Source organism: Geospiza fortis, unplaced genomic scaffold, assembly GCF_000277835.1.
Source record: "Geospiza fortis unplaced genomic scaffold, GeoFor_1.0 scaffold56, whole genome shotgun sequence".
Classification (NCBI taxonomy): Eukaryota; Metazoa; Chordata; class Aves; order Passeriformes; family Thraupidae; genus Geospiza; species Geospiza fortis.
In genome coordinates this window covers 1714065-1738270 of record NW_005054413.1, presented here as the reverse complement: position 1 = coordinate 1738270, position 24206 = coordinate 1714065, and the positions used below count along the sequence as shown (strand labels likewise).

Below are 24206 nucleotides of genomic sequence, written 5' to 3'. Positions count from 1 at the left end.
CACGAGTTTATTTTTTCTTTTGATTTTGTTGTGCTGCTACTCACAAGGAACTAAGCAGAAATCTTCTTATTTCCTATTAACTCTCAATAAGCAGCAAATGGAAAGACCTTTCAGAAAATTCTTGGCTAAAGTGTGGTCCAACTGATTATCCAGTAGAGAGATGGGGAAAGACCTGTGTGTCACAAATTTTGCAAGATGAAGGAGGCTGACTCATATATAAAGCTAAGAATGTTAAGTAGTCACATTAGGTGTAGGTGGAGAACTACAAGTGTTTCTTTAGGTTTTTTTTTTAAGACAACGTCTGGTACTTTACAAATCTAAAAATCCTTTCAAGTAAATGAAAAGTATAAAAAGATGTGATTTTCTGTAAAAAGCTCACAAAATAAAGACAAATGTGGGGCAAATTTTCAGGGGCACAGCCCCTAATGTCTTTGTAATATCTCTGCTATTGTATTGGATCTAGCTGAGATGGATATCTTATGGTGCTCCACTTTGTATCATTAGCTGGAAAGATGTTGAGAACATCACACTGTTTTGCTACTGCTGAGCAGCACTGCACAGCATCACTGCTGTTTCCACAACATTCCACCTTCCCACCCGTAGGCTGGGAGTGTCTCAACATCACAAGGGGATATAACCAGGTTAGCTGACCAAAGGGATGTTCCATACTGTATGATTGCTCAGATATAAAAGCCAAGAGGGAGGAGGAGGAAGGGGCAGGCCGGGTGGCAGCAGGGGAGGAGGGGAGGTATCATCCATTATTTACATGCATGTTTTGGAGCAACTGTTATACATTCTGATGCCCTCTTTCCTGGGATGCAGCCAGACATTGCTTGCTCATGGGAAGGAGAAAACGAAAATCTTTATTTTCTTTGCTTGCCCACGCAACCATTCACTTTTGTTTTACTAAGCTGCCATCTTACATTTTTCCCCTGCCTTCCTGAGGAGGGGAGTGAAAGTAGCTCGGTGGCCACCTGGCATCCAGCCAAGGTCAACCCACCACAGCCATATTTCTAGCTCAGGCTCCACAATGCTCAGTCAGAAAAATATTTCAGTAGAACACATTCCTAGCATTGGTAAACAGTATGTTTTCACTTTACATCTCAGAAATAAAAGCCTCATTTTTATGGGAATTTCTTAAATAAATTAATGAAAGGAAGAAAATCCCCTAAAGTTTGGAGGCTGACATAAACCAAATCATCTTGCATGGTTTTTTAGTCTGGCAGTGCTCTAAGCAAAAGAAAACCATCTTGCAATGGAAAAAATTAGGCAAACTCTAATAACAGAAACTGATGCCAGTTCTTCTCATAATGGTAACGATAACATCCATATAAGAAGGAGAAGCCTCCTGCCCCTCCCATGGCCTCCCAGCTTTGCTCCTTTCTTTTGAAGGGATTTTATTTGCTGCACAGTCAAATGAATGCACTAATAGTAATAATGCTAGTTGTGACTCCTTTAATGAATATAAATCACTTGAAGATATAAACAGGATTTTAAAAGGCCAATGACACTTGGCAGATATTTCCTGCCACTGTATACATATAAAATTTTTAATTTTAACATAAGAAAGAAAATACTGAACATTTAGAAATTTGGTATGTATTGAACAGAAAAGCTGATCATCTTAGTGATTCTCTGTGTAGACAATAGTTATGTCTGAATTGCAGACATCTTAAAAAATAGAGCACTGAAGGAGTTGATATAAATTTTCCATTTTAAAAATATGTATAAAATTGGGGCTCTTTAATGAAACTGAAATTAAAAGGAAATAAAATCAACTACATAATAAAGGAATAAAATAAACACTGGATAAATTTGACTTGACTGTTAAATGGCTGATGTTTCAGAAAATGTCAGATAATCTGCCACACAAATTAAGAAGGAACTAGAGAAGGAAACACTCCGCAATTCTACTACTTAATTATGGGATTTTCAAAAACAGATGAATTAGGAAATAGTAAAAGCTATAAAAAAATGAACATCTCTCCTAACAGATGTAGCATAATCCAACACCATGCCTTGCTTGCATTGATAAGTCAACTCGAGGCCAATTTGCAAAAACAGGCAGTGACTATCAGAAATGCTAGATGACTAGTCCAGCTTTGTCCTTAAAGGACTTTTTCACTCTTGGTGAAAAAAATAGGAGAGGCTCAGCAAGTCCATACTTGGCATTACAACTATGCCTGGACAAAGAGAAAGTGATAGATTAAGTTGCACAGTTGCAGCCTGCTATTCAAACCCCCTCAGCTCCTATGCCATCCCATTTCTGAAACAACAAATATCAGGAGTTACTGGAAATATTAACAAGTCCATGCTAGGTCTATCTAGAAACTGGATCATAACAACCCTTGTAACTGACAACAGGTCCACTAAACATCTGATCTGAGCCCAAACACTTTTGAACATCCAATCCACTATTAATAGTCAATTACATTTAAAATAGTAGCAACAATTCAGTGAAAAATTAATTGTACTTACGGACACAAACAGGAGTTTGTCCAGACCACTTGTGGTCCTGTAGGCAAATTCTGACAGATGTACCAACGAGTCGAAAGCCAGGATTACACTGGTAGACTACAGTGTCACGATAACTGAAACCATCCCCACTAATATGGCCATTTACAATAGGGTCTGGTGAGCCACAGTGACCAGCTAGAAGAAAAGAACAACCATCAAAAACATGTATTTTCATAAGACTTGCTAAAATTTACAAGAAAAAAAAAGCCAACAAAATTGCAACTTTATTTTCAATAAACAATATATTTAGAGTCAACTACTGCACTGTGCAGAGCAAGTTCTCAAGTATAAACCCTTCAGATGATATTTCTTCTACTTCTTTGAAGGAGAAAATCATGAACTAGAGAAATAAGAATTCTATGACGAAATAATAGTACCGGTTTGAGAGTTAAAGACCTCACACTTCTGAGGGGAAAAAGGCAATCTTACTAAGGCACTTCAGCATAATAAAAAATAGAAGTAGGGTATTTTTGTTGGTACTGACGAAATTTTAAAGCAATATAAAGAAGAGCTTACTATAATTTTGACATGAATATGAGTTTATAAGCATTTTCTAGATAGAAGGCATGAACAGGAATGAATGTCTGCCAGCACTGTTTCCTCCTTATTTCAGCTGCTGTTAAAACATTACAGAATCCATTATTCCAGGATAATAGCAGTCTTGGCAGTGAGGAAGCCAAGTAATGATTTAATTCATTCTGGATTCTTTATTCTGTTTGAAAACACAATTGCTGAGCAAAAAACCTATTTCTCTTTACTGATTAAGGAGGAGAAAAGAGTTTGGTTTTTGTTTTTTGGGGTTTTTTTTGTGGTGACACTGATTAATTACAACTGCAGTAATTTCATCTAAAACATGTGCTAAGTCCTCGTTTTGAGAGGTGAGGACTGGAACCTAAGGCTCAAGTCTGCAGCTACATTTGGTTGTGTGTGTGTGTGATCCCTTCTGTTTCATGCAGGCTGTATCCATCAACAGCAACTTTTTTGCAACTTTTCTTTGGGATTCAATCTTTCTAATAAAGCCCCTTTATTGTTCTAGACATTAGATTTCATTCACACTGAATGGCTCCTCTAAAACACTAGAAGGATAAAGCATACACCATTTTATTAGGTTTTTCATACATGCAGGATTATTATAAAAATCCTAATTGTACGGTTGCTGATACCTCTAAGAAGACATTGTGGTATTATTCTGCAAATTTGAGGAAGAAAGTATGAATGCAAGTTTTTCACTAATTGTACAGCTACCTTTCCCCTTACAACAGAGAATATGGCAACAGAGGACACTGAAAGCATATTTTTACCCTTGAAATGTGTCATGGGATAATTTATCTTATTTTTCTCAGTCCAAATTAGTAATATGATCCCTTTTACCCTTCTCTCTCCTCCAGCCTCACTCAACCTCTCCTTGTCTAAAAGATATTCCAGCCCCTGGCCCCTAAATGGGTTCTTCCCCTGAACTTGCTTCATTTTGCAATATCTGTCTTGTATGGTGGAGGACACAAAAACCATACACAATTTTCCACATGAGTGGTGAAGAGGAAATAATAACCATGACCTGGTGACTACACTGGTGCTCATACACTCCAGCATGATATTTTTACTGCAAGGCCACACTTTTAACTCTTAGTCAGCCTCTCCACTCAGTCACCTGGGTGCTTTCTGTAAAGCTTGTTTTTTACCCAGTCAGTTCCAAGAGTACTCACAAATGGAATTATTCAAGACAAAGGGCAGGATTCTGTATTTGTCTTTCCTGAACTTTATGACCTTCCTGTTGGCCCATGCCTAAAGATTTTAAAGGTCCCTCTGTCTAGCAGTACTAGAATCCACACATCAACTCTTCATTTCATGTCACCCTCAAACTTGCTGCAGCTGCATCCCAATTTGTTCTCCAGTGAAGGACAGAGCTGGAGAGTGTGGGCCTTTGTATTCATCCCCAGCATCCACTGGCTCCTAGTCACACTTGGAATCAAGAAACAATACCCCTAGAGTTTGCTGGCTCAATTGGTTTTCCATCCATTTTGCAGTGCCCCCATCCAGTCCCTGTCTTCTCAATTTGGCTACAAGGAAACAAGGGGAGACTGTTTCAAAAGTTTTGCTAAACCACAAAGTGAAAGAAATCTACTGCTGAAATCTACATCTCATGAGACAGTCACTGGAAAAGGCAGTAAGATTATCAAGGTTTGCTTTTGATTCTTCCATCCTGCCTGTTCCCAATCATTTTCTTATTTTCCCTATGCCTAGAAATTAGTTCCTAATATTTTCTCCCTATTTTTTCCCCAGGGAGGGAGGTGAAATAGAAAGGAATACATTTGGATTTTTTTTTTTGTTTTCTAGCTCTAAATAATAAAAAATTGAAAAGCAGTAGCTGCACAGAAGACAAACACAGGACCACAGGGAATTTCAAGAAGAAAGATAGATGAAATGTGCCACCTGGCATAACGAAAAATATGATGCATTTCTCTTAAATGGGGATTTAACAAGTTGCTGAACTTATTATGTGAGTAGTTTCATTTACAGATCATTCCACCTACTGTATTTAATGATTTTTCAGGGAATTTTGACTCATTTAAATTAGCTATTCCAAAATATCAAGAACTGAAAGAGCACTGCAATGACACAAAATGTATGTAATTTTCTCATCAACTAAAATTAAAGAAAATGAAGAAGTCTGTGAGGCGATTTTTTAAAATAAAATATTCCCTCAAGAATTTAGAAAATTGTTCATATGCATCAGGGTTGGTTCTGCAGTTTTATTCTAAAACACCTGGAAAGCAAGATAAAAATAATTCTATTTTATTTTAGTAAGAATTTCAAATAAAAGTCAATATCATAATATTATACTGCAACTTACGTATGAGTTATCAATTAAAGGATTAGATATTTTTACACAACCATAGTCCACAGCAGCATATTTTCATACTGATAAATCTAAGGCATTATAAATATCATATAATTAAAAGATGGAATTAAGTAAATTATATTTAACTTTAGATTTTAAGTGTGTCCTTGATTCTTTTACGTGTAGTTTTGCACCTAAAAGGTGTAAAAACACAGGGAAAAATGTGTTTTTAGGAAAACACACTGATCTGCAATTAAATGCCACTGATTTCGCAGAGGGAGTAAGGCAAAATAAATGCTTCCAATTTGCCCTGTGCCCTCTATGAACCTGTGGTCAGCCATACACACAAATGATATATAAAAACACATAGGTTTGTGATTTTAGTTGTAAATATTCTTGGAAGGAAAAAGGGGAAAGAGACATATTATAAAATTAAAAGAGACATATGTTGAGTGAGTGAAATTGAAAGAAATCTTGCATACAAATTCATATTTATCCTTGTATAACTAATAAAAATAAATACATGTAATGCTAACAAACTGATAACGTAGGTCTTAAATTGAGCCTTAGACTCATTAACTACATTCCCCGATTTTAGCTTTCTACAGAGACAAATAATAAGGAATTGAAAACCCTTTCCTAAGATACAGATATTAGTGTACTCATTTAACCTGAAATCATAAACTAATTCTACACATATCAGTGGATAACATGAAGTGGTATCTATTTTCATCTATAGATGTCTTGAATTATATTCATGCAGGTACAGTGTAGATAAAAAGCATCTCTAACTCATTATAATTCCTTTGAAATGGAAAGACTCATTCAGAGCTCCCTGTGTGTTTGCCTTCTAATTTTCACAGGCTTCAGGTAAGTCTTAAAGACACCTCTGAAATAAATTTGTAGCGTTTTGTCCTTGAAATTTAGGAATATTCAATTAGCAGTATTCACATCATCTAGCTTTAAAATGTAAGAATTTACCTTTCCTGAATTGCTCTCTGGAGGAGCCCACATAGCTCCATTGACCTTGGATTGTATTCTTAATTGCATCTAAATTAAGTGTCTGAAGAACACAGTATTAATATACTTTATGTGAAAGCATGTAAGAGAGTCAGGACGGAACTTAGCAGAAATAAAACTTTCTGCAGCATGCATAGGGTACCTCAAATTTAGACTTTCACACTCAAAGCTGTATAATATTTTTAGCACTATAGAGCCTGTCTGATTTTGAAATAGCAAGGACTAAGTAGTGATTAACCTGCCAGCTGTAAATGGGATTTTTTTTGTCTGGTGAGGTAGATCCATGCATTTAAGATTTCTAAGCATAGGGCTTCATTCAACAATGAAATCAATCAAATAGGAATTAAAGTCATCTAAGTTTCTAGGAGAAGAATAGAATTGGGAAGTATCATAAAGCAAGAAATGCTTTTACTACAGTAATAGTTCCTGCCAGATGTCCCTTGTTAATTACAAGTGGGAATAGATCTGTAAAAATAATTTAAAATGCAGAATGCAGAAAATCAGGTGGGAAAAAATAAAAAAAATATTAGTTATAAGGAGATATTAGTAATCTATATAAATTTCAATGGGGATTTGTAAAATCTGAATTAGAAAAATCCAGCACCAAATTACTCCTGGAGAAGAAAAGGACGACTTCATATAAATTTAATTCAAGCTGCATATAGACACAATCTTTCCTAAATATGAGATCTAATAAACTTATTAACTGTTTCCCAAAGAGTTAAAAGCTTCACTAAGTATTGTTTCTAAATTGACTTTCAGAATAATGCGGTATTGTTCTATATATGTAATATATATATATATGTAAGTCATGTACTGAAAATTCTCCATCTCTACACTATTTACATCTGAAGTAATGACTACCATAGACAGCTAATCTTCAGGGATGTTCAATGTAATGTTATTTCTCAATAGTCAGAATAGAAGAAAAAACCCTCTTTCCCAGCATTTCATGAGCAAGAGCAATTTATAATACAAACAGAATCCATTGAGACTTGTGTATTGTTTAGTTTGCATATGTTGGCAGCCAAATTATCCTGCATATAGCCTTTCAAAAAAGAAAAGTATAGTACATAAGTACTAAATACTGTTATTATTGATCAGATTATGAAGTGGTATGTCAGGTTATTCAAAATGAATGAATACTAATACACATCTTTATGCTCGAATTCATTACATGCAGGTGTCAGACAATACCGTGGTAATGACTGGTGTAACACACTGGAAGAGCCTACAGGCATAATAGCTCTTTATTTTTTTGCAATAGACTTTGCATGTTTAGAGCAGAAGAAAGGGCTGTGGAAAACACTCTTACACATAAAAAATTTGGGCTGTTGAGCCTTCACAGTTGCAGTTCCAACATATTTAAATGTCAGTCAGCCTCAGTCCAGGGATAACCTGACACCAGTAGATGGCTGATGTGTTTTTAGCTACAAAGCTTCTGTACACTTCTGCTGTGGAACCGATGAATTTACACATGAAAAAGTAATTCTGAATCATAGCATTCCCCTAAGCAGCACCTCAGTGCAAATTTTACCCTAGGTAAAAAAAGTATTTTACTTCTTTACTGCTTTAAATATCAACAGAAGTATCAATTGGTGTACTCTGCTTATGCCTATATCCTATGCCTATGCTATCCTATACTTATTTCCTGCATCAAAGTGACATCTTAATACAGCATATTTCAAATTGAACAATTAGGTGAGAAAATATATCAAGCCAGATGAGTGTTCTTCATTTTCATAAAATTTGCCAGAAACAACTGCATCTTGCTGGGAAGTCACTAATAATGAAGTGACAATTAGAAGTTAGTTAGTTCTGTGAGACAATGGTCACTACTTCTGACCACTCTATGTCTTAAGAGACATACTACAAAACTGTAATCAAAAAAGTTGAACTACAAACATTCCTGTTGCAAAATGAATGAGTCAATCAGGAATACTTAATGAAAGGTTATAAAAATCTTAATTTTTATCTGAATCCCAGTGAGAAATTGAGATGTGAATGGTTAATGGCTCAAACATTACTAAGATCCCTGTAGGACTTTGCCCACTCTGGCAGCTGTATAAAGAAGCCACTGCTCATGTGCCATCACCAAAGCTCCCCCCTCACCGAATAAGCCTCAGCAAATTCCTGGAAATCTGGACATAAAGTTAAGCCACCTGACTGGAGCTTGACATAAGATAAAGGTGTTTCTATTGCCCAATTATCTCGGGTCTAAGTAAACAAGCCTGGGGAGAAGAATGTATCCACAAGAAAAGCCAACTCAGCAACTGTGCTAAAAAACAGTTCTGTCTGAATCCGGCACAGAGAGGCCATAGCCCACAGACTAATTTCTGAGGCCTTCCACCAGGGGACTGCACATGATCCACAGTGTTAGAACAAATCCACTGTAAAACTCCTCACTACCCAGGAGAGGTGCTTGGACATTCCCATGTATACCTGAATATAAAGATAAGCATGGAATACTATGTGTTCTGCTAAAATGACATAGTGAGGCAGCAGAGAAGAAAGATGCTTTTTATGTGAGGTTGAGCTCTGAAGAGGAAAGCAGAATTCCTCCTTGCCTGAGAGCAACCTAGTACATTCAACTGTAAGGCAAGAAGAAAATCTGCAAAACGAGGGCAGACAAAGCAAATAACCAATTCCAGAAATAAATAATCTGTTCACAACCAAGAATAAAACCACTGCTGAGTCTCAAATGTTACTCAAAAAGAGAACCTTTTCCTTAAGTCTGTATTAGGTGTGTGAAACAATATGAGTGGATCTGAAGAGAGCAACAGTTGGGGTGAGAATGAATGTCCAAACTATATAAATCTCAGGGTTTGAAAGAGTCTTGGTTTTGCTTTACTTTTGACTGCCTCTTGTCTGCTTCCCCTGACTGAATGCTTAATTGTAGTTGGAATGCACCAGGAATAGCCCTAATAGAAGATTATCTTGAAGCTTAGTTTCATCACACACCCTGCTCCACAAAGAAAAGTGCTGTGAATGTGGGCAATTATTTGAGTCACTTAAGAATCATACTGGTTTGAAAAGCATCACAACAATATAAAAGGTAATTTTATGTCTAATGAAAATATATATGTTCATAGAATAGCACAGCATCATATTCAGGACATAATACTTCCATATTTAAGGTACCTTTATTTTTCATTGATTCAAAAATGTTGCTTGACAAGAGGCTGAAATCCGGTTCTTGATACTTTTAAGACAAAACAAAACAAAACAAGGAACAAAAATTTGGGGGTTTTACCTAGGCATTGGGTTTCAGTACCACTCCAGAGACCATTTGCCAAGCACTCTCTCACATGAGAACCAACTAATGTGTATCCTGTGTTACAAGTGAATATTGCAGTAGCTCCATACACTGTTAAGGTTCCAATCTTATTTCCATTTGGTGGAGATGGAAGACCACCACAGGAGATAACTAGGAGAAAAAAAAACAAAACATACTGAAATAGGAAAATGTTTTTCATAATTTTTTATCACCTCATGTTTTCTTAAAAAGTAAATGGAATAGGAATAAATACAGGAGTTGTATTCCATAGAAAAGGCTTAAAATTATGCTTGATATGGCAAAATATGTTCTAAAACTAAAATTTCTTTGGGATACTTGCATATCTTGACAGCAGCCAAGGCATATTTCTAGTTCTGAAACAAGGGAATTACATGAATTCCTGAGAAGGTTGTGGTTATATTCCATATGTACATATCCATGGCTACTCCTCAAATACACTTTCCCTGGCTGCTTTAAATGTTGTGTCAGTGTAAAGTGTTAAAAATCTTTTTAACATTTAGTATTCTGAATTGTTATGAACTGTCTTTTTTCTTATTTCCCACTACTATTCATAAGCATATAGCATATATGATTGTCTGCTTGCTAAAACAATAAATCATCTGGTTTTGCCAAAGCCTAGATTTGACCAATTATCAGAGAAACTTTCTGTAGCGTCAGCTGCAACCCACAGCTGCTGCACATTACATGAAAAATTGTCTTTCAAGAATGTATCAAACTCTAATTTAATTAAAACCATTCTGTCATTTCCTTTGTTTCTAGAAGAGTATACAAAAAACACTGTAATTTAACATGCAGACCATTGTCCTCAAGAACTTCAACTATATTTATACATCAGTATGAATCATATGTTTACTTTCAATAGCATCTTGACCACAACTATACTTCCTACTTAAAATCCCAAGGTCCCACTCTTACATATATTTAAATGTTCACTGTAGAAAACAACATGGAATTGGTTAGAATTTGTATAAAATCAAGTACCAGCTACCATGTAGTTAACTAACTCGGTCATAATCAGAAAATATCATAGTTTCTTATGTATATAATGTGCCTAGAGCTGAGTAAGACTCATTTTGACTACGATCATGTCACATTAATGTAATTTGGGGATTAGCGTTTCCTAACTTTAATATTGAATATTAATTATATATATGTTAAAAAAATAAATCAAACTCTTTTCAAAGAGAAAGTAAAGTGTAGACTTCAGAAAAATACTCTGCAGAGTGTTTCTGGATCTTAATGATCCATGTCCAATGGATATATTACTGAATATCTCTTGGGGCATGAAGTTTGCTATAATTAAATCCTAATCAGTCCTCTAGTAGAGGGTAAAACAATGTACCTTTCTTGTAAATTAACTAATATCTCTTCAATCGGCAACTCTATGTTTCTAATACTTTTCTTTTGGTTAACTGCATCTGATATGGATCATCCCATTTTCTACTCACATAAAATTTCTGTAATTGCAGAGGGTGGGAAAGAACTATCTTTTCAAAGACTTGTTAGCAGCTGAACAGTAGCTGGATATAAGGCAGAATATCAAAACTATATTTTTTAGTCTGTGTGCACAAAAAAAAAGGGACACAATTGCAGTTAACAGAATTTAAAGAATAACTTCTTGTAAAAGAAAAATGAAGTTTTGGAGAAATTTATTAAGACTTCGGCACTGTAACCCTTGAAGTTTGTATGATTCCACTGAGATTGCCATGGTTCCCTAAAACCTTAAACATCCAAAGTCAAGATTGATGTAATTTATGGCATTTTTGTATGAAGACACTATGAAAGCTCATATGAACGTTTCTCCAACAGTACAGTTTTAACACTTCACCCAAGAGGTCAAAGCAATCATCTTCTAATCTAACTCTAATCTGGAATCTTCTAAAGTAATAACATTTTCTAGTACTTTCTACATACTTATGCACCACCTAGTAGAAGAAATACAAATTGATTTCTTGATGGTACATCATTGACTCTTGTATGAAACATATTGTACTTAACACTTAAGGAGCTGGAAAAAATTAATTTCAAGTTAATGAAAATTTCACACTTTCTTACTTGGAATGTGGGAGCAAAATATTAACTATTTTATAAATAGTTTATTTATAAAAGAAAATATATGTATTAAAAAGCATAGTATATTCTGTAAACAAGTATGTTCCTTACCCTTACAAGCTGGCCTTTCATTGCCTACGCTCCAGGTTCCATTAGCCCTGCACTGTATGAGTCTTTGGCCCAATAAATAATACCCAGGACTGCAGCTGAGCATGACTTGAGCTCCATACTCATTCAGTGACCCAGAAATCAGTCTCCAGACAACGTGTTCTGACAGAAGAGTCTCTATGCTGGGGCAGGTTACCGCTGTGAAGAAAGGAAATGTACATATTAGCATTTTGCCCCTATATTTCTTTATAGGTGAATGTCTTGCCTCACAGGCAGATGTTTCACAATCTAAGACTTAGAATACCATAGTCATCTTGGAAAAACAAGTTTTAAGAAAAATAATTCTCATACAATGAGTATTACAAATTGAACTGGAGTTTGTAGTGTATTTTCATTTAGTGGATGTAGTGGAATAATGATATACAGTTATACTCTCTAATGAGTTTTATTCAAAGATTTCAGAGACAAAATACATCACAGACTGTGGTGGATGTAAAAGGGAAAGCAAATATTGTTATGTAATGTTTGCGAAGCTTGAAGTTCTTAAGACACGTTGCCATAAAAGCTGCTAGCACACACTGAAATGTTAATTACTATAAAATTATTGTGGGTATACAGGAAAATTATTTAATTCCAGTTTAGAATTCCAGTTTAGAATTTAATTCCAGTTTAGAAGACGTTTAAAAAATTATGATATTTAGGAAGATTTTTAGAATTATTTCAGTTCTGTTGTTTCTCGCATTTTCTAAGAGAATGCAGTTACTGACTACAGACAAGTATAGTTTATGTTCTTTTTTCAGTTTCAATTTGATGCTCTGCAATTTAAGTCTGCAGAATTCTTAAAATATTTATGATATTGACATTAATTCTATCTTAATGTACCTATAGTAGCATTATGAATATATAGAGTATAGAGTAGCATTATGAAAATATTTATGACTATTTAAAATAGTTATACTTTTTTTATCTTTTACCACATTATTCAGAATTTCCCTGCTACAGAAAAAGTCTGGATGAATTACTGACTGTTTATGTCGCTAAGTGAGATTTACTAAGTGAATACTTTAGAAAAAACTACTAGCCCAGAAACAGCTGAGAAAAGCTATAGTTTCCAAAGAAAATCAACCAACCAACAAGAAGTAACAGAAATTTAGTTTCTTCATATGTTGCTCGGTGGAAGACAAAAGCCTTAGGAGGAAGTGTGTAAAAATCCCAAATGAATAAATAAAAAGAAGAGCATGGTTCTCATTTATGCTACAATTAATTCATACCATGCCACCAGGAAAAAGACTAACAAACTGGAAAAATAAATACATAAACAAATACATATTCTATAGACTTCATATTGAGAGCTATAAAGAAGTTTTATTACAAGTATGAATGTGTGATGGAAGAGACTAGTTAATGCAATCACTGAACTAAAGGGTAAGTGATAGAATCAAAATTCCTGTAAAAATGTAGATGTTAATGTTAAAATTATACATCTACCTTCTCCAATAGTTATCTTAGCCATGGCAAATTTTGACATGCAAGAAAATCAGAACTGAACACAGCACATCTATGAAGATGTGTAAGTATTTATAAAGGAGAAATAATTTGAAGAACTTCCAAATGACAGATTATAATGTTATATTGAGCTGAAATTGTGGAATATTTTCTTTGATTTTTTTTAGTATATCTTGGGAAGGATTGCTAGTGTACAATCACTTTGAAACTTAATAGGTCTTAACTTTGGCCTTTAAAACAATGTTTTGACTACTGAAGAACGGTATCCCAGGTTAACAGATGACTTCCTACTTCTTAATTTAATTTATTTTGGTATTAATACTAAACTGTGTTTCATAGCTATGGAAAGATTATGAACTATCAACCAAGAAATATTTTTCCATGCTTATTAAACAAAATATGCATATTGAAGCACTCTGCTTAACACCTTGTAGTGAAAATCATATAAGTCTTTCAGAAAACAAAACATATTCTAAATAGGAACTTAATACCTATCACCTTTGACATTTTTATCACTCCTCCTTCCAAACAATAGTTTTATTGGTTTTTTCAAGCACAAAAGTAAGTTTCTTATTTAGTCCAATAGCAAAAATTTTAGTCTTAACCACAGGACATCTCAAGACAGGCTCAGTTATTTCAGACTGTGTAAATGAGCTGCATAGATGTTACCTCTACATACTGAGGTCAGTATGCAATTTATTCTTTCTTTATCTATAGATACACCTAAATCTGCAAGAACACTTCACAAACAATGATCAGATTCTAATGCATAAATGTATAATTTCTAATTCAAGATGTTCCTCAATACTGAATATACTTCTAGGCCGTGTTGATGTAATCAACTAAACCTGCTGCTTGAAAAAATTTAATTTTACAGGGACTGATTTTGATTTATTAAATTCCTTATCCTTCAAGAAACAAAAAAGTGACTATTAACAGATGCTTGATTTTGTGCACATGGTTTATGAATGAGTGCATCAACTTGCCTCTTATGGTCAGTTTCTTGGAAATTATAGTCTGGGCACTATTTAAATTCTCATTTACATACTTGAAACTCTGTAAGGAATTACCTCAACTTCTTGCAGATGTGAAGATGATCTCTAACCTCTCCAGGCATTTTTGTAATAATTGTTATTAATAATATTTATTTACATAAAATATAGGTCAGAAAACATAATTATAATTTGAAATAATGATTATCTATTTTAATGACATGACAATCTCCATATATTGATAATTCTGACTAGACTCTAAGCAGAAAATTCATATTGACAAATAATTACCATAAAAAAGAGTTGTTATAAAGCCCAAATAGACAGATTTGTCAGGCCAACATGTGGCTTTGAGGCTGTGTAAGTGAAAAAAATTGGGGTTTGTTGACCATGGGATGATCTACTTAACACCTGGTCTACTGACACTTGATAGGATGCACTTCTCTCAGAGGGGAAAAAGAACTCCTGCACAGGAGCGAGTGGGGCTCACTGACAGAGCTTTAAAGTAGTTTGGAAGGGGGAAAGGGAAAATAACAGGCTTGGCAGTGATGAGCAATTGTATGGTACGCCAAAATTTGAGGAAAAAAGCACTAATCCCTTAATCTGCTCACAAGGTGCTGGCTACAAAGTACCAGACTTAAATGTTTCTACACATGCACACAGCATTAAGTAAAACAAAATGAGCTTGAAGCTTTGCCCCAGTCCCAGTCTGATATCATTGGCAGAAGTTAAAGCCAGTAGGATGAGTCCTGTGACTGGAGTGCTCTCTTGGATGGTTACAGGCTCTTTAGGAGGGATAAGGCAGGGCAGAAGAGACAACAGATAGAGAGGGGGTGGCACTGATGTAAGAGAAGGGGTAGAATATATGGAGTTCTCTGTTGGCAATGGTTCAGTTGAGAGTGTCTGGATAAGAACCAAGGGACGAACCAATCGTGTGCATGTCATTGTGGGAGCCTACTGTAGACCTACAGCTAGGAAGATAATGCCAATGAATTATATTTTGAGCAGCTAAGGGGCAACTCCAAATCAACTGCTCTTGTCCTTATGGGGGACTTCAACTTGTCAGAAATTATCTGGGAGAACCACACAGCTGCTACAACCCAGTGCAGAAGATTCCTAAAAATCCTGCAGGACAACTTTATAGAACAGATCCTAAGGGACCTGGCTTAGAAAGATGCCCTCCTTGATCTACTGCTTGTCAACAGGGAGGATCTTGTTAGTGAAGTGGAGGTTGGTGGCTGTCTTGGCCGACTGTAAAGCTGCTGAGTTTAAAATTTCTCTTGACAAGAAGAAAAGTGCCAGCAAAACCTCAACTCTGGAATGAGGAGAGCAGTCTTCAAACTTTTCAGGGAACTAGTAAGTAAAATCCCCATGGAAAATATTTTTGCGGGTGTTGGGATCCATGTGGTAATTTTTAAGCATTGCCTCCCTAACGGCACAGGAATGTTGAAAGTCAAGCAGGTGAGGCAAAAGGCTGGCTTGGCTGAACAGGGATGACCTCTTGGAAATAAGGCAAAAAAGGAAGCTGTATGCCCTGTGGAAGCAAGATAAGGTGTCATGGAAGAATACAGAGGTGCTGCTTGCCACTGTAGGGAGAAAATTCATCCAGTCAAAACTCAACTGGAGTTGAAGCTGGCCAAAAATACGGTGGACAATAAAAAGAGTTCTTTCAAATATATTCATGGCAAAAGTCAATGTAGAAACAACATCAGCTCATTGCAAGATGAGGACAGTCACCTCACAAACAGGGACATGGACAAGGCAGACGTGCTTAATGCATTTTTTGTCTCTGCTTCAACACAGATGATGCACCAAGGGGGTATCAGTGCCCTGAACTGGAGGACCATGACTACAAGAATGATCAAGTTCCAGTCAACCCTGAAATGATGTATGATCTGATGCTCCAGCTGGATCCCTACAGATAGGATTCATCCAAGAATCCTCAAAGAGCTTGGCCATGTCATTGCAAAAGATCTCTTGATGATTTTTGAGCAGCCTTGGGAATCTGGAGAGGTCCCAGCTGACTGGAAGCTGGACAACATTGTCCCAGTTTTCATGAAAGGCAAGAAGGAGGACCCTGGAAACTACAGGCTTATCAGTCTCACTTCAGTGAAAAATTTTACTCCTTCATTGCTCTAAATATCAAAAGTGAAAACTAATCTTCATGGAAAAGCTTATTTTGGGAAGTATTAAAAAACATCTGAAGGTTGCTCTTTAAGAGTACCTTGAATATTGTGACTCTGAGTGCAATTATCTTTTTCAAAGAAAAAAAAAGTACAATGTTCATGATGGAAAAATATCGCAGTTACAGGAACTTGCTATTTAGTATTACTTGTTACTTATTGCTATTAGTATTATTTTCAAGGAGCACATGATACTTAATTGCTATTCTTCAGCTGGTAGTTAACAACCACAAAAATGGGGAAAGGGCATTTTGGACTTACTATTTGGTGAACTTAATGCAGTAATGTGACCTACATTATTCAAATATAACCTTTTGATTCACTTCAGTATTAGCTTAAAAATAGGAAAAACATTATGGTGAAGTCATGTACTATATCATAGATACTAATGTGCTTTAAATTCACAAGTATTAGTAAAATTAGAAGACAGACTGAAACCTATACATCGCAGAATCTATGAACAAAGATCTAAGAACAAAATAGGAACACTTAAGCAAGTTGATAGTCTCAGTATGCTGATACAAAGGAAAAAAAATAAGCTGTTTGTGTTGGTCAATATATTCAAACAGGAAAGGCTTCAAAATCTCAAAACAGATAAACAAAAGGATCATGTGGTATTCAGCATCAGTCTGTCAATCCAGTCAGCTATATCAAGCCAATCTGTTATCAGTCTAATGTATCTGGACTAATTAAAAATTGCTAAATTGATGAACTGTTTTACTACAGTTCATTGAATAAGTACTCCATGTTATATACCAAACACTGACAAAATACTTCAAAAAATACTTAGTGACCCTAGGATTTGTTAAAGAAAATGGGTATGATGTTCTGACTGTCTTAGCAAATAAACAACTACCAGCACAATATTTATGATGAGTTGATATGAATCTTTGCTTGTTTATCTTAGCAAATTTGGTTTTGCATTTGTACTACAACTAATGTTTTATTCCAGAACTACTTATGATTCTTAGCTTTATAACTAGATATTTTCCAAACATTATGAAAATTATTTAAAAGGCTAATTAATAAACTTATAAATTATCAAATTTATGATTATTTTTCAATTTATTTCTAGGGAAAAAAAATATATCTGAACCATCAGCACATGACATTTTCAAAAAAACCCCATCTACAGCAAAATCTGCAACATGAAGATTATAGAAAAGTGCCATTAGCTGTTCCTTAAAATATTTGATGTTAAATGAATTAGCACAAACCAATCAAGGACCTGACTTAAATATTTTAATAAATGTATTAAAGGAATCTTGAAAAAGAGCAATAAAGTTATGCAGTTACAGGGATTATCTCAGCCAATGAAAATGTTAGAAGTAACCAGAAACTCAGTATTCTAGGTTATGCAACCACATACTTCTATGAAAAGGAAAGCAGTAAGTGCAAAGGCCAGAGAGACATGGATTTGAAAAGCAAACAAATCCATGTATAATGAAGTTCAATAAGGCCAAGTGCAAGCTCCTACCCATGTGTCAGGGCAATTGGAAACATGAGTACAGGCTGGACACGGAATAAACTGAGAGGATCCCTGAGAAGAAAGACTTGGGGTGTTGGTTGATGAGGAGATTGACCTGAGACAGCAATGTGCACTTGCAGTCCAGAAGGCCACCGGTATTCTGGGCTGCATTGAAATAAGTGTGACCAGTAGGTTGAGAGAGGTGATTTTACCCCTCTGTTCTGCTCCTGAGAGACCCCACCTGGAACACTGTGTCCAGCTCCAGGGCTCTCAACAAAAGAAGGATGTGGACCTGTTGGAGTGACTACAGAGAAGGCCAAAAAGATGATCAATGGGCTGGAGCACTTTGATGATGACAGGCTGAGGGAATTGGTGTCATTCACAACTGGAGAAAAGTAGGTTCCTGGGAGACCTTAGAGCAACCTTCCCGTGCCTAAGGGGGCTACATGAGAGCTAGAGAGAGACTTTTCACAAGAGCATGTAATGATAGGAAAAGGAGAACGGTTTCAAATTTTAAGACAGTAAGTTTAGATCAGAAATTCTTCACTATGAGGGTGGTGAGGCACTGGAACAGGTTTCCTAGAGAGGCTGGGGATCTCCCATTCCTGGAAGTGTTCAAAGCCAGGTTAGACGAGGCTATAAGCAACCTGGTTTAGTGGAAGTTATTCCTGCTCATGGCAAGGGGGTTGCAACTAGATGATCTTTCATGCTCCTTCCAAACCAAACTATTCTCTGATTCTATGATTCTATGGAAGAGCAATAGAGAAGTCTCTTCCCTCAATCATGTTCTAGGGATCTCTATGAAGAATAACTGAAGAAAGATATTTGTCATTCAATTAAGTTTTCTTAGCAGATATCTGTTGCTTTGTGTTTTCTGTAATTAAATTCAGTAGCCTAATATCCATGATCCATCTGTGTCTTCCACTATGACCATCACGAATCATATTTTTCACGCTTCAAATCTGATGTAAATGCTTTTAATGAAAAGAAAAGCCTTTCAAACATCTGCCTCAGGCATGATATTATCAGAAGTGCTTTGTAAAACAAACTGCCCTGATTTCAACCTTCATTTTAATAGACATGGGAATAAAAATGGACTTATTTATTTACCATTTATCTTTCTGTGCTGTTTGCTTCCCATTAAGTTAGGATGTTTCTGTTTCTGGAGACTAAATACATCTATCCTTACAGCAGCAATACTGGAACAAACAGGCTGTTATGCAGATTGTCTAAGCTCTCTGCATTTTGCAAGTAAGAAATCTTGGGTAAAGCATGCCTGCCTCTGAATAGCAATCCATTCTGAAAATATTGATTTTAAATTGTCATGTACATCACTAGCACTTTAATTTAGCACACCTAGATTTAGAAGTAATTGGATTCTTTTTCAAACAACAAATTTTTAGAAAAGGAAAAGAGAAGACAAGGAAGTGAAGAAAGTGTTATATATTTTGTTAGTTTATTATAAATACGAAATAGAATTTTTAATGTTGAAAATTGTGCTAAATGTTATTAATTAAGCTTTATTTTAAAGGGTAGTCATTGTCTGGTTAAGTTTGAACATTTCAATAATGCGAGCATTTTTTTTCTTTTTCTGTTTTTTTCACTGCAGATAAAGTGTTATGTATTTAGTATATCTAATCCCTAGATAGTTCATCTGGCCTCTTCCCTCAAAAAAAAAAAAAAGTTGATATTTTTGCTGATTAATCATTCAAGTTATGTGCTTTGTACATCGTCAATTTTTTTTCTGAGAATGAAGCTCACTTCAATTCACTGGAGCACTGCGTTCCCTCTGTACACGGCTTGGAATTCACATCATGTCTGTGAGATCACAGCTGGTTTTGAATAATCCTCTTTATGTACTCTGTGGAATTGCTGTGTACAGTTTTAGGTACTGCCCTTCAAGAAAGGTAAAGATCAATTAGAGATTGTCCAGAGGACAATAATGAGAATCACTGGTCCTAAAAGTAGGGAGGAAGAGTGAGAATGAACCACAATAGATAGTTATCTCTGCAGAAAAGGTGAGTGCACTGGATTCAGGAGTTGAGGTGTTGGCAGGGGTGAGCGAGCAGCTCCAAAGGACCCACAGCAGAGCACGGCTGAGCTCTGCAGCCATGATGGTAGCACCTCTGGGAAACTGTGTTTAGGAAAGGGCAAAACACTGCACAGGCAGAGAAGGCAGAAACAAGAGTGAGAAACAGCAGAGAGAACACTAAGGTCACATAAGAGGGATGTGCTCCAGACAAAAACACCAGAGCTGGTGTTTTGCTACAGCCCAATGGAGAGGACCATGCCAGAGCAGATTTCCACACTGCAGCCCACACTGGAGCAGATGGATGTTATTTCTTGAAGAATCTGCAGCTGATGGAGGAGCCACACCAGAGCAAGTTTATCTTAAGGTTCAATAGCTCATGAAGAAGACACATGCTCGAGCAGAGGAAAAGTGCAAGGAAGAAGGAGAAGCAGAGAGAAGCCTTTAATAAACCGGCCACAACTCCCATTCCTTATCCCTTAGCACTGGCTGGAGTAAAGAGAAGAGCCAACAAAATGAAGGTGACCCTGGGAACAGAGGGAGGAGAGCGTTGTTTTGATATTTTGCCACCTTTATTTTCCAAAGCTTATTTCACCTTATTTTAACCGGCAATACATTAAATTAACTTTTTTCCAAGTTGAGTCCTCTCTCTGTCCTTATCTTGACCCATGAGAGTTTTCATCCCATTTTTTCCCATCTGGTTGAAAACAGAAAGGGAGTGAACAGCTGGGTGAGGTATCACTGCTCACCAAGGATAACCCCCTACACTGACAAATAACAGTTTTCAAACACATTAAGAAGAATAAGTATAAAGTAACTTCTATTTGTCCGCTGTGGATACAAAATGAAACAAGGGTTTTATACTACAGAAAACCAGCTTCAGATTATATAAATACGAGGAAAGCTGCAAGGGGCAAATAACTTACTAAAAGACAGTATTCAGGAGGGTGTTCAAGATTAGGTTAAATGACCATCTGTCAAGGATGCCTAGAAATTATCTCAAATTAACTTTCAAAAATATTTTCTAACAATTGTTTGCTATTAATTGATTCAAATAAATGAAAACCCTTTCATAATCATGTATAACTTCACAATTCTTGCCTCATTTTACTATTTCTATAAAAATGAGTTGAATTTTACTTGTTTGAAAACTTAAAGTGCTTATCAAATTCAGAATTTGGAAGGCACATACATATACTGTTGATTAGATCAAGATTCTAAATTAACTCTCAAAATTTTTACACATAGTATTATAGCAATTATTATTGAGATTATGTCCTAATCAGTATTTCAAGTCATGTTGAAGTCAGGCTCAGCTAATTATTGCTTTGATGCAGGACAGGGAGAAGAAGTGGCTGCCCAATGCAAATGAAAGGCTAAGCCATATAGTAGGCAATCTGCACTACACTGGCTTGCTCCTGACAGGAGGCAGAAATTAAGTCTGAAGAAGTCTTATCCAGCTTAATTATCTACACTAATAGTTTAAGAAATAAATTTTGCTTTTATTAATTTAGAAGCTATATTAAAAAAAAGAAATTATAATTGCTGATTGTAACTCATCATGGTGAAGGGCATATTATTCATAGTAAGAAAATATACATAAAATATCATTATCTAATGATTTAATTTCAGCTGTTTTGAATAAGATAAAACAAAGATTTTTTTTTAATTAAACAAATTTATAGGCCTCCTCTACTTTACCACATGCTAAATGATGATGCATTCCTGAATGGCCATTTCAGGGCATATGTATATGTAAAACTTAAACATCAGCAGTAAAGAATTTCCTGACAAAGTTCTGGGGAAATATTCTTTAGAAATACATGCCCACTTACATTTGCAAACAGGCGGCCTCCCTTTGTTGCTCCATAATCCATCTTCTTGACACACTGCTGTTGCTTGCTGACTAGATTCTAGCTTGAAGCCCTCATTACATTCATATATCAATCTACTGCCCAAAGTGAATTCATTACCTATAACTGAACCATTCCCAGGGGCCTCAGGAATGCCACAAGATACAGCTGAAAAGAAAGAAAAGAAAAATATGAAGAATTGGAATTTTATCATATATATCTTTAAAATATTGTCCCACCACTGAAATAAGAAACATAGATTAGTAATTTTGACATTTCTCATTTATAAAAATTGAAATTAATTTTGCATTACATTTGCAACATCTTGGTAAATGTAACGGTATTTTAAACATTGATAAAAACTTAGAAGTGCATCTAATATAGACAAACATTTTATAAATAATTATTTAGCTCAATATAATCACTGCAGAGAGAAAATCTGGAGTTAAATTCAGAAGGAGAAAGAAAATGAAAATAATACAGTAAATAATTTCCTTCATTATGTAGAAGATTGAGAAGCCTAGACAGACATAATATTTACAATTCTGAAATAAATTAGTCAAATATGTAGATAAGGTTTAAAATATCTTCACAATGTTCTTAAATGGAACACTTCCCTGTCTAGTAATATATTTTTCTCCACCAGTGGGCAGGGGCTGAGCCTCCAGCCAGTGGACAGAGTAGTACTGGAACAGAAAAGGCAGAGAGAAGCAATAAGGAAGGGGTTCTGGAAATTCACTTTTAGCTTCTCTGAATCATGTAAGAGAAAGTGGAGAAGGGGAAGGATAAAAGCAAGTTCTGCAGCTTCTGGGAGCATGTCTTTATATTAGAAGTAATTTTCCACAAGGTGACCCCAGCAGGAGTGGTAGTTTTTAAGTTCTCAGGTGTATTCAACACAGTCAGCATTGGTGTATCTGGTTAAATGCTTTATATTCCCTAAAGATCAGCTGAATCCTTTACCTACAACTAGAAACAACTTTGATCTTGTGTCAAGCAAGCAATACTTGCAAAAAGTTTGTCTGCATGTTGAATTGATGGAAAGTTAAACTCACAGTCTACTTTAGTACATCACAAAAATGCCAATGCATTTCAAGTTGTGGTTACTGTGAAGGATTTCAGTGTGCCCAATGTCTTGCACTATGCCTACACTCATCCTAACATGCCTTACAGTTCCCTTCTGACTTGTGACAATGTGTCTGAATGGTTTTGATTAAGATTTAACTTCTTGTCAACGTTTTGAGGTCTCCTTTCTCATATCAAAACAGTAATCTCTGTGTTAAATCTAGATAAATTTAATTGTATAAAACCAAAAACTCAAAACTATGATTCTATCCACACATCCCATGTATGTGCCCATCTGTATATACAGGTGGAACTAATTTTATTTCCCTCTAAATACTCCAAACACGAAATAACTTCAAACACCTTAGTGAAGAAAGAAGCCTTTATTATGCCATTTGAAAACAAAACTAACAAAAAGAAACTCCAACAAACCAATCCAAGTCTGTTTAGTTCATAGTAGAGCTAATAATTCTGTCAGCATTTGTTCTTCACCTTTAGGAATAACCTTTCTAGAGACACACTGAAAAGTTCAAGACTGAGTAGCTCTTATGTGCAAGTTATTTTAAGGAATAAAAGATGTACAATGCCTGCTCACACACAGGTGGGCCTCTCAGTTATGTCAAGTCTGATGCAATGTCCAGGATGCTAAAGTACCTCAAAATCTATGCTTACCTCTCACAGTTCAGCACTTTAACCCTCAGAGTGTACCTCAGCCCTTACTGCGTCCCTTCTTTCCTTAGCTGTTTCTAAATCCGGTACTGCTAAATTGTCAGGCTTTTCTCGCTGTTGCTTTAGCTACTTATCATAAAAGCAGTTTGGGCATTCTGTCACTGTTCCAGTTAGAGTCTTAGCTGTTTATTTTTTGTATACTTGTCTCCCAGAGCCTGAGATTGGAATGAACTACTCCTGTTGCTAGCAATTTATCAAGGCTGCTAAAGGCTTTTAGAGCAGCAGTGTTAAAACAAAGCATATAAGTAAGGAGAGTTCCACTAAATAGCCAGCACTTTGAAATTTAAAGTAAAGCTGAACCAAAATGACTGAAATGGCATATTTTCTTTGGAGAGTGGGAACAATGACACCACTGCACCACAACCAAGTATTTTGAACCTCACAGCTTCATGATTGTTAAAGAATTAAGAATGGTCTGAGAAAATCTTCTGACCTGAGGAATTGTCAGCATGTTTCTTTAGGTCAGTGATTAGATGAGACTGACAGGTTCCAGCTGGGAGATGTGCACTCAGAGTGTTAAAATTATAAGTCAGCCTTAATTGTATCTATT

The 24206-nt window shown here is 35.7% G+C and overlaps 1 protein-coding gene across 1 annotated transcript in view; it reads right to left on the bottom strand.

The window, feature by feature from the left end:
• Nucleotides 1-24206, bottom strand: part of CSMD1 (CUB and Sushi multiple domains 1) — a 1057667-nt gene that overhangs the window by 52862 nt on the left and 980599 nt on the right. Inside the window, exons 50-53 of the mRNA XM_005426386.3 lie at nt 21848-22033; nt 11838-12032; nt 9630-9803; nt 2479-2652 (exon numbers count right to left, since the gene is read on the bottom strand). Coding sequence (XP_005426443.2) covers nt 2479-2652; nt 9630-9803; nt 11838-12032; nt 21848-22033 — 729 coding nt within the window. The remainder of the gene's footprint in view (nt 1-2478; nt 2653-9629; nt 9804-11837; nt 12033-21847; nt 22034-24206) is intronic.